Here is an 11,810-nt window from a genome sequence, read left to right as displayed (position 1 = left end):
ATGTGTCTCCCGTCTATAAAAGGAAAGAAAACCGCAGCGGCCGCGTCTCGGCGATTCCGTCCTCCTGCGGGCGGTCACCTGCGGAGGAGGCCGGGAAGTGGCGTCTGCCGGCGCGAGGCTCCCGCGGATGGGGACCCCGGGGACGCCGTCTGCCCCCCCAACGCCACTCGGCCCGGCGGCGCCTCCCCGGCTGTCCGCGCCGCGCCAGGACCGCCCCGTTTCTAGGAGTGAGGGAGCTGACGTCCCGTGAGCCGGCCAGGAGGCGGGCCTTTCTCCGCCTGGCTCGTCCCCGGACGGCCGCCTCTGCCTAGGGCCCCGCACCAAGCGTGAGGACTCCAAAGGGCCACCCGCAGGGAAATGGGAAGGACGCCGGCGGAGGGCTGACACGCGGGTTAAAAATAGAAACAAGTCCCCAACAGGCCCCGCCACCCTCTGGCTCCACCCTCGCGCCCGCCGCCCGGCCGCTGACTCGGCCCTTCTTCCTGCGCGACGGCGACGCGACAGCGGTGACGCGACGACGCTGGGCCCCGCCCCTTCCGCACGCTGATTGGAACCTGGGAGAAACGTCCAGCGCGTTACGTCAGCTCGCTCCCCGACGCCGCCGTCGGGGTTTTCGCTGACGCACAGGCCCCGCCCCCTCCGCCCTCCTCTTTGCCTGCGATCCGGAGCCCCCGGCCGACAGAGCGTCAGTCGCCCGGAGTGCGGAGCCGTCTGCACGTCGCCGTGGAGGCTCTCGCTTCCGGGAACCGCGCAGCTTCCCCGGCGGCGGCCGCGGCCCAGGCATCCGAGAGAGCGTCCCGCGGGCCCCTGCGTCCCGGTCTCGCCGCGCGCGCCCAGCTCTCCCTCAGCGGAGGCGTGTGGTGACGCCGAGCCGCCGCGGCCTGCGGTGCCCCCTCCCCCGGCCTCGCCCCGCCGCCGCGGCCCGAGCTCCGCCGCCACCGCAGAAGGAACAAAGGAGGCAGGCGGCGCCCCCTTCCCGCCCGCCCCCGGCTCGCGGCGGCGCCTCAGGGCGTCCGGTGCTCCCCGGAGGCCTCGGCCCGGCCGAGCCCGGTTTCTGCCCGCGTCCCGGCCCACGCAGGTGAGGGTGCGGGGTGTGTGAGGGACGGACGGGTGGCGGCGTCCGGGGCAGGGGGGGGGGTGGCGGGAGCACAAAGCCGGCGGCGGCCGGGCCCGGGAACAATGCCGGCGAGCGGCTCGGAGACAAAGGCCGCGGTGCCCCTCCGCGCCGTGTGTGCATGACTCAGGGGTTTGGGGAGCAGGCCCCGTCGGGGGGGTCACCGCGCTGCCCCTCCCGCGGCGCCGAGCGTCGGCTCCCCTTTTGTTCCCCGTGACGGGGCGGGGGGGGGCGCTGGGGGCGGAGCCACGGGGGGGCTCCCGAAACGCTGCGCAGGGGCGTCCCGGGGTCAAGGAGAGTGGCCGAGGGTGCGCGTGTGCCGGCGCCGGCGGAGTGTGCGGGGCGGCCCCGCGAGTGTGTAAACACGGCTGCGGGTCGGGGCGCCTCCGTCCTCGCGCCTCCGAGTCCGCGCGTTTACAGGCTTAACCCCGGGCTGCGTTTTCACCGGACTCCAGATTTCCTTCCCCCCCTTTACTTTTTTTTTTCCACCCCCTTCTCCTTTTTAATCTTACAAACATTTCATGTATTTTTTTAAGGAGAAAGGATTTCAGAACTGAACCGGTGGAGAGATCATTTTGACCAGACTTTTTTTTTTTTCCGTCCTTTTTCCGAAAATGCTTCCTCACTCATCACCCCTCCCCAAGAACTGGCGGTTTCTTCACACCCGGTTTCCGAGCTCCGTTGTCGCGCTGAGCTTTTTGTTTGTTGCCTCGGGGCGCGGGGACGAGGAGGAGGAGGAGGAGGAGGAGGAGGAGGAAGCGGCGTGCGGGGCGGAGGACTCGCCCAAGGTCACCGGCCGCCCGCGCTCGGCTCCGGCTCCCGGCGGGGCGGCGGGCAGCCCCGGGGTGAACAGCGCAGACTCATCCGGAGGCAGCACGCTTCTCAGCCTGCTCCGCTTCGGGGCCTTAGGGGTTTTGTTCTATTCGATATTTAACGGACTCTAGTGAGAAATTTGAAAAAAAAAAAAAAAAAAAAAAAAGACCACAGAGTTCTGCTCAGCCCCGGCTAATGGTGGTGACGGGGATTGAACCTGGGACCTTGGAGCCTCAAGCAGGAGAGACTTGTGGAACCACTGTGCAGTCTCCACAGCACCATTATTTTTTTTTTTTCACCCAAAACCCTGCTCAGCTCCAGCTGATGAAGCTGGGACCTCAGGCAGGAGAGTTTTACAGAACCATTATGCTGACTCCCCAGCCTCCCCCCCCTTTTTTTCTATGCTAAATAAGAGGAAGCAAAACTGAAAGAAGGGACATTTCGGTGATAGCTAGTAGGGCGGATACACAAATGCCCAAGCAACTTAAGAAGCCTTCGTGCTGGAGTCGACCACTGTGACGCTGCGCCCCCACGTCCCCCATTGCTGCCCGGCCTCCGTCGCCCCGTCGCCGGGCGTGGGGTCCCGGCCATGCGCATGGCGGCGGCGGCTTCCGGCTGGAGGCCGAGCCCACCCGCCCGAGCTGCCTCCCTCCGCACCGAGCGGCTCCAGGGAAGCCGCAGCCCCAGTTCCGGGGCTGTGTGGGAGTCGCAGGCCGCGGGTATAAATAGAAGCTGATTTCAGAGGCCGCGGCGACGGGCCGTGCGCTCGGCTGAGGCTGCAGCCCAGGGACAGCCGCGCCTGGAGACCGCAGGGCAGTGCCAGGTGGCGGGGAAGGGCTGGGGACCCCCGGCAGATGAAGGGAAGGCGGAGGTGCCCAGCCTATTGGGAGGGGTCATTCTTGCCCTCTCCTGGCGTATTTACGTACAACATTTTAAAATGCTGCTTTGTATTAACACATGGGAAAGAAAGCAGAGAACACTACTCCCGGCACCGGGCATAGAACTCGGGATTTCAGGCTTGCAGACCCGATGCTCTACCAGGCGAGCTGTTTTCCCAGCAACTACAAGAAAGTAATAACCAAAACTTTTGGTCAGTGCCTGTTGAAGGCCGACATCAGACAATACTGGAAGTTAATAAGCAAGTGTAAGGTAGAGTGACTATGAAACTAGTTTCAAGGAATGGATAGGGCACAGACGTTCATACTTTGGTAGACTTGCAAATAAGTACATTGACTCTGAAGCATTTCTGAACATACATAGATGGTTCAAAACTAAATTCGGCTGAAAGTGTTTATTAATAAACTTCATAAATGGTAAAGTGTTTATACTACCCTGCTCTGAAATGAGTCAGCTAAATTCCACTTGCTATTTTAAAGAGACAGTGTCAGCGAAATTAGCACGAAGTGTCTTGATCACTCATAACTATAGACTTGCTTGGATTGAACTGTATAGAATCCTTCAGCTAACAAAAGGAACGATTACTATTATGTTTTACAAGAATGATGCGTTAGGTTTCATTAGTAAGGTCAGAAGCAACCCACTTCACTCCTTTTCAGTCTCGGTTAAAAGTATTCTGTTAAGTCCCTAACAATTATTAACATCTATGCAACTCAGTGAGAGGCCATCTAAATCCATCAACCATCTACTGAGAGGGCTACAGCAATAAATCAGCAGCAACACAGTAATAGTAGGGGATTTCAATACTCCTTGAATATTAGACCAGAAATTACTAAATACTTAGAGGAAGATATTGGTAGAACACTTCCATCTAAATTTTAAATGCACCCTCAATGAAACAAATCCAATTACCAAAAAAAAAAGTTGAACAATAAACACAAAGCAGAACTTGGATTGGGTCTGGTGTATTGCACCAAAGTAAAGGACTCCGGAGGAGGGGTGTAGGCTAAGTTGAAAAACAAGATCAGAAGGGAAGACTCTTAAGCAGAACTTGGATTGGAGTTGGTGTTTTGCACCAAAGTGAAGGTCTCTGGGTTGGGGGGGGTTTTCTGGTCCTTAAACATGATGGCAGAGGAGGATGTAGGGGGGTTATATTGTGTGGAGATGTTATGCATGTACAAACTACTGTATTTTACTGTTGACTGTAAACCATTAATCCCCTAATAAACTTAAAAAGGGGGTGGTCTGGGAGATGGTGCAGTGATAAAGCTAAAATCTTTAAAAAAAAAAAAAACTGTTTACTAATCATGAACCTAGAGGCAAAAAGAAAAAAATATATATGTAAAGTATTTTGTTAAGTGCTAGGGTTATTCAGAATGAATAAAAAGTACCTTGAAAAGTATTGGTTAAGTGCATTGACTGGCAATCGAGCCCCCAGCACCCCACTTGGGAGGGGTGGGGAGGGCTGGCTTTGCAGGGGGTCACTTTACAAGCAGTGAAGCAGGTCTGCAGCTGTCTTATCTTCCCCCCCTGTCTTCCTCATTTCTCTCCATTTCTGTCCTATCCAACAACTACAAGAGCAACAAAATGGAAAAAATGGCCTCCAGGAGCAGTAGATTCCTAGTGCAGGCACGGAGCCCAGTGCTAACCCTGGAGGCAGAAAACAAGTATTAGTTTTAACTTATTTAGTGCCTCACTATATCTTATTTGGTAGTTAGGAGAAAATGAAACTCAAGAAGATGGGCTCTAGAAGTAGTATCTTACTGAGATAGAGGTACACTTAAAGAGAATCACCACAAATTCAGTTTTCCCTTTGTTAAAATGCTTCAAAGTTTTTGTACATTCATATTTTAAGGTGGTGACCCACTAGCTTTTTCTCCTTTTAGTATGCGTTTTTGTTTTTATTCTTTTTAATATTTAATTTTACTTATTTTCCCTTTTTTGTTGCCCTTGTTTTATTGTTGTAGTTACTGATGTCATAGTTGTTGGATAGGACAGAGAAATGGAGAGAGGAGGGGAAGATAGACACCTGCAGACTTGCTTTATTGCTTGTGAAGCAACTCCCCTGCAGGTGGGGAGCCAGGGGTACTAACCGTGATCCTTGCTTAGCCCGCAGCGCTACTGCCCAACTCCCTTTGTTTTTTACCAGAGCTCTGCTCAGATCTGGCTCATGGTGCTGCTGGGGGATTGAACCTGGGACTTTGGAGCCTCAGACACTCGGAGTCTCTTTGCATAACCATTTTGCTATCCACCCTCCGCCCTTAAGTGTGCATTTCTCTTAACTCAGGAATATATCACTTTACTGTGTTGAAATTGAGCTTGGAAGGGTTTGATTGTTTTCTGGTATGAGGAAGACAAGCACTTGTAAAGTTTTAATACAACCTTTTGGCTGAGAATTTTATGACTGATAACTTGGAATTTGCAGCTATCTAGGCACTGGCGTTACTCAGCCAGATTTCATACCTCAGGTATGGAACATAAAAGGAATTTTTGTTTGCAGCTGACACCTAAGTTCCTGATGTTTTATTAATTTATTGGTTAGAGACATAGAGATGGAAGGGAGATAAAGACCTACAGCACTGCTTCACAATTTGTGGAGGTTCCCCTCCCCACTCCACAGGTGGGGACGGGCTTGAACCTAGGTCCTAGTATATGTGGTACCATCTGTGCCCTCGCAGGTGTGCCACCTCTGGCCCAGATCCCTAAATTCTTGAGTTTCACTTGTTGGTGCTTATATAACAGGAAGGATTAAATAATCTACCAGCTCTTTAAAGATCCTTTTCTTCCTGCCACTGCCAGTGCTGCTCACCTCTGGCTAATGGTGGTGCTGCAGATTGAACCTGGGACCTTTGGTGCCTCATGGTCTTATGCAACTTTGTTTTGCATAAGACCAAGATATCTCCCCTAGCTCTGAAGAGATTTTTTTAAAATATTTTTTTATTTAATGAGAAAGATAGGGAAAGAACCAGACATTACTCTGGTACATGTGCTGCCAGGGATTGAACACAGGACCTCCTGCTTGAGGTTTAAAGATAATTTTGATAGTCACCAGCATGACCTTTTTAGATACTGAAATGAAAAGCAGTGGTCACAGGTGATATAATACACTTTCAATATTTAATGATAGATTTGTCTCCTAAAGAATGTTAAGTCATGGGCTGGGGTGGAGGTAGATAGCATAATATTTATGCAAAGAGACTTTCATGCCTGAGGCAGGCTCCACATACAATCCACACAACCGCAAGCCAGATCTGATCAGTGCTGTGGTTAAAAAAAAAAGTTATAATTCATTATTCAACTAAAACACAACTTTTCCCATCTTTTGTTTTATAGAAGCAACAACATACACTGTCCTTGACCTTTTAAATAACAATTTGGGCCTTTGTTAGACATACTTGTTGGGAAATATATGCTAGTGACTGTGTCATACTAATTTAATGACTTTATTTTGATTATATGTCCATTTCTAAAATACTGTTTTTTGTTTGTTTTGTTTTTAATAGCAGACAAATATGGCTCAGGAGACTAACCAGACCCCAGGGCCCATGCTGTGTAGCACAGGATGTGGCTTTTATGGGAATCCTAGGACAAATGGAATGTGTTCTGTGTGTTACAAAGAACATCTTCAGAGACAGCAGAATAGTGGCAGAATGAGCCCGATGGGTAAGTTTTCAAGGAGATCCCCATTTGAAGAACTGGTGGACAATTGGGGCCCAATCTGAGAATGCTGAAAGCTCAAGGAGAGAACATCTAAACAAAGCTTGAAATGAAAGCAGCAGCTCAACTGGCATGACTCCATGAGGAATGAATGACTACAAGCATCTTTTAGCTTTTTCAGTTAATTTTTTTGAGGCTCTGTTTCATGCTTGTATTCACTGGATATGACTTTGTGTGTGTATTTGTTTGGATACTCATTTAAGTGTAGGATCCTACAGCACAGTGAAAGTGGTTAAATGGCTAACCTAATGACAAGCAAGTATTTGTTACTTATCAAGTCTTGATTTTGAATGTTTGCGGTGTTAACCTTTTTCTTAGTTGATGATTATTTCTTTAATAGGCACATCTAGTGGTTCCAACAGTCCTACCTCAGATTCTGCATCTGTACAGAGGGCAGAGACTAGCTTAAACAACTGTGAAGGTGCTGCTGGCAGCACATCTGAAAAATCAAGGTGAGCTTGACTTTTTATGCACAACTACCCTTTATCCTGGGTGTTAAGGTAGATGTAATAAGGATGTTGGTACGTCAGATGCCTTTGGCTTTGCATGTATTTCACAATTGGATTCTAATATCTACTTGAAATGACTTCCTAGGTTGAGTCTATTGCACACTCCCAATGACACCTTCAAGGATGCGGTGTTGAGAATGCCTTGCTTTATTTTGCTTGTAACGGGGGTCTAGAGATTGTAGCAAGCGAGGCTCTGCAGTTACTGTACTGCCACAGTAGGCATTTTCGGCAAAGCTGCCTCTGTGCTCTTAAATGCAGGCATAGCTTAAAATTTCTCATTGGCAATAAAACGTGACCTATGTGAATATGCAGCCTTGACTTAAGGATTCTTTCACCACATTGTTTCTCAACCATTAATATTGGGCATCCAGTATCCTTAAAAAGTTTTAATGACTGCTTTTTGAATATGTTGAAAATACATGGCTGAAAGTTGAACTGACAAATTTTTATCATGCGCACACACACAAAGAATACCCTTAACATCCTTAAAAATGTTTGCTTGAACTTAAATAGAAATGTGCCTGTGGCTGCCTTGCCTGTAACTCAGCAAATGACAGAAATGAGCATTTCAAGAGAGGACAAAATAACTGCCCCGAAAACAGAGGTGTCAGAGCCAGGTATGCTTTTTGTTTAATATCAGTTCAGTTCTGGATGTGGTGCTGTGAGAAAGGGGTGGGGGGTGGATTCTTCCCTTCCTATGGTAGGACTGAAGACAATCTCTTCAGACCAAGAAAGAACCGTTGTCTGTAAAGCACTTTAAAATGAAAAATCATTTTCCATTACTTTGTCTTTTGCTCATCATCCCCAGAAATCAGTTTATAATCTGGAGAATGGAAGTGTTAAGAACTACTAATGAAGTTAAAAACATAAGATACTATATTAAAGACTCATTAGTGAAGGTACTATTCATACACAGAAAGAGATCTGAAGGCAGTTAACTATTCAGTTTTTATAGCGTAGATAGTATTGAACTGAACATACTGAGCACTAAAGTATCAAAAGTGTTAGGATCCCTGTGGTGTTGTGGGAGGATGAAAACTCAGTATGGAAGGGGATTTTGGTTTTCATTAGATAGTGGCATTGAGTCTGTTGTCATACAGCGTGGTGCTAATTTGCTAGACAATTTATCGCAATTACCTATGCTAGGCTCCAGGACAAGAATCTACACATACTCTGTGGCCTGTATGGTTTATTTGATCAGTTCTTTTTTCCTGGTATATTATTGACTAATGCAGTACAAAAATCGTGTAAGGAAATGATGTTATTGAATATGCTGTTTGCTTTAGAGGCTTTTGTTAGTATCATAATACCAAATTTATATGAACTGTTAGGCTTAAGTTTGGTAGATGAGTGCAAATTGTTATTTATAGGTTGTTTGTTGTTGTTTCTGTCTTAAATACAAAATTACTCTGACTTTGGAACAACTCTTAAGAACACTCCGTAGCCAGTCTGCATGATTTTTTTTTTTTTGGCTGACATTGTACTTTTGCCTTTAATAATCTGTTATTGTTTTGTTTGTTTTTAACTATCCATGTCCCCTTGTCCCCATGGCTTAAGAACCACTACTCATGTGTGGTCTAGGAAATGGCTTTCACCCTCATCCCAAAGTAGCCCACAGATTATTTTTTAACTTTATACCATTAAAAAAAAAAACTTACATTAAGGTTATCATAGTAGATTTAGCCATATGTAGTATGCAGATTACTACTGTTGGAATAATCTGATACTTAGCTAGTACTATTAATAACTAGACAGAACTTTAAATTGTTAAACCAATCAGCTTGCTTTAGAATTTGGGTTTATGCTATTATTGTTTTAGGCATATTGTGTGGATGATAATTTTAGCATTGAAAACATTAATTTGTCCTTTGTGGGTTTTAGATTAGTATTGAATCAGTGATTTTAGTTAGTGTCTTTTTAAAAGATGTGCTTAATTAGGAGAAAGAGAAAACTGTAACATCACTGGCATATACAATGCCAGGGGCTAAACTCAGGCCTCATGTTGAGGATCTAATACTTTATCCACTGTGCCCCCACCCTGGCCATAGTGGAGTGAATTAAGTTTGGTGTTTGGTGTTAAAGAATTGGTGATTTGGGCTTTAGCAACTAAATGTAGTTTTGTCTTAACATTCCATTGGTGTCATGTGAATTAAAACTTAAATGTCCTGGACCAGTAATAAAGCTCATCTGGCAAAGTGCCTGCCCACTTAGTCATACCCAGTCCTCACTGCAATGGGGGAGGTTTTGTTATCTTTTCCTCTCCATCAGCCCGGAGTGGCGAAGATCTGATGTAGATGGGGGGAAAGTTTAAGGTCCTTCTAGGTGGCATAACAAAAAAATATAAAACAGTATCTCATCTTAAACTTTACCCATTTTGTGATGAGAATCACAGTAAATAAAAAACAATACTTCAGCAGTTTTGTTTTACTTATAAAATTTAGTCCAAAATCAAAACTTTCAAGGTGCTTATTGTCCTGAAGATAATTTGCTAAAGTTTCAGGAGATTTTTGAGAATTTCACTGTCTCCACACAAGACAGTATAAAGTACTACTAAAAATAGCATAGTGATTGTGAAGTGTGGTGGGTGATCTGAAGGTATTTAGGGGTCTTTCGTGGTTTACGACAGTACTGATTTTAGGTTTTATCTATGCAGTCTCTATTGTTAGTATAAGCCATGTTTTTTTTTGGAAATTGGCGGCTTTACTCTGAATAGTAGAGTAGGAATTGCTCTAGTTAAACTTTTTCTAATGTTTATATTTATGTAGTTGCAATATGAAAAAAATGAGCATGTGACTAACATTCCCCAGTGTCTTTGAAACATTGTTTAGCTGTTGATACAATTTTAAGGAAATCTGAATTTAATGCTCAGAATTCAAGGATCTATTTTAGTACTGAATAGTTGTCAGCCAATACTGAGATTTAAATCCTGGGAGAAGGTTCTGTTTAAGTATGTGATTCTATTTAAGTATGTGGTGTCAAGAAAGACTAACCATTTTCACTGAGACTCTTTCCCTTAAGTGTGTGCATGTGTGTATTTTAATAATCGTTAGCCAGCAAACTTGGACAAATTTCTAATTTTTGCTGGTTTTGCAGTTGTCACTCAACCCAGCCCATCAGTTTCTCAGCCAAGTACTTCTCAAAGTGAAGAAAAGGCTCCTGAGTTGCCCAAACCAAAGAAGAACAGATGTTTCATGTGCAGAAAGAAAGTTGGCCTTACAGGTATTACAGAATATATGACTGTAATTTACTGTTGGGATTTAACAAGGAGCTGCTTGCTCTACTCACTTCCTAATTGGTTGGTCGAAACAAAGGGCCTGATTTTCAAGAACAAAAAGTCCCCAGAGTGCATTTGAAAGAGGGGGAACTGGGTGAGAAGTCAAATTTAATTTTTATTTCTCTAGTCTTAGGAATCCTTTATTAGGGAGCGGAAAGGCAAGGCCACACAGGGTGAAGTGCACACACAGCCTACACCTTTGTAAGAGGACCATCAGGAGTGCTGAGGCAGTGCTACAGGTCTCAGCAGGAGCGTCATAGTCTAAGCATGGAGCCCCAGCAATAACTGGTGGCAGAACAAGCCCAGGATCATTTATTAACCTTGGGTCTTCAGCTTTTTTTTTTTTTTTTTGACTGATTAAAATGTCATCCCAGGAGTTTGGGCGTTAGCGCAGCAGGTTAAAGCACACGTGGTCCTAATTGCAAGGGCTGGCTTAAGCATCCTGGTTCGAGCCCCCGGCTCCCCACCTGCAGGGAAGTCGTCGCTTCATAGGCGCTAAAGCAGGTCTGCAGGTGTCTTATCTTTCTCTCCCTGTCTTCCCTTCCTCTCTCCATTTCTCTGTCCTAACAATAACAACAATAATGACAAGAGAAAATTTTTTTTTAAAAAAAAAAGCTTCAAAAAAGTCCTCTCAAACTCTTTGGTTCTACTAAATAAAAGATAGCACATGAACACCAACAGCATTTCTTTGAGCCAGGGGGGAAAAATACTCTAGAGATGTATTTCCTTAAATTTCAGTTTTTAGATCTTTTCCCTTATAACAAATAACACTAGGATTGGAATCAGGTCAGCCTGACTCCAATGGCTGTGATTTCTGCCTTGTGTGTTATCTATAGGAATTTCTAAAGATATTTCCATCTCAAAAACTTTGTTGTAAAAAGTGAGCCAAGACTTTCAGGTATTTAATTGCTACAAGTTCAGAAAATGACTCTTCTCTTATGTGTGTACAGGGTTTGACTGCCGATGTGGAAATTTATTTTGTGGACTTCACCGTTACTCTGACAAGCACAACTGTCCATATGATTACAAAGCAGAAGCTGCAGCAAAAATCAGAAAAGAGAATCCAGTTGTTGTGGCTGAAAAAATCCAGAGAATATAAATTACTACTTGTGAAGAGACTGAAACTTTGTTTTTATTTTAATATATCGTAGGAAAACATTAAAGAGCAGATGCATGGCCATTTTCCTTTGATGTTCTCCAGAGTTTTACTTTACACTTGTCTGTCTTATAATTGATGCTTTAGGATGTTTGGGTGTTCGTTACAGGCAGAATTGGATAGATACAGCCCTATAAAATGTATATGCCCTCCCCTGAATAAAATTGGGTGAAAATCTGCACAACAAATCAAAAAAACACCGATAATAAGGGATCCTCTAGTTCCCATGTGCCAAACAGAATCCATGAAATCTGCATGTTTGCAGCATATCTGCCTTTGGGAATGTAATCAAGGTATAATCTTTGGCTAGTGTTACATGCCTGTATTTTT

General features: G+C 45.6%; 1 protein-coding gene across 2 annotated transcripts; it reads left to right on the top strand.

Annotated features, from left to right (window-relative positions):
* Window positions 1-470: 470 nt before the first annotated feature.
* Window positions 471-11,509, top strand: ZFAND5 (zinc finger AN1-type containing 5). Of its 2 annotated transcripts, none has more exons than XM_007528747.3 (6): window positions 471-1,078; window positions 6,331-6,487; window positions 6,882-6,993; window positions 7,564-7,667; window positions 10,144-10,269; window positions 11,275-11,509. In XM_007528747.3, exons 2-6 carry the CDS (start codon window positions 6,337-6,339, stop codon window positions 11,421-11,423), a joined length of 642 nt encoding a protein of 213 aa, XP_007528809.1. In that variant the 5' UTR covers window positions 471-1,078; window positions 6,331-6,336; the 3' UTR covers window positions 11,424-11,509. The 2 variants fall into 2 exon arrangements, with proteins under 2 accessions (XP_007528809.1, XP_016046137.1); XM_016190651.2 differs by having other exon boundaries at window positions 476-1,078; window positions 6,328-6,487.
* Window positions 11,510-11,810: the final 301 nt, after the last annotated feature.

The sequence above is a fragment of the Erinaceus europaeus genome, chromosome 10, assembly GCF_950295315.1.
Source record: "Erinaceus europaeus chromosome 10, mEriEur2.1, whole genome shotgun sequence".
Classification (NCBI taxonomy): Eukaryota; Metazoa; Chordata; class Mammalia; order Eulipotyphla; family Erinaceidae; genus Erinaceus; species Erinaceus europaeus.
This window is presented reverse-complemented; position numbering and strand designations above follow the sequence as displayed.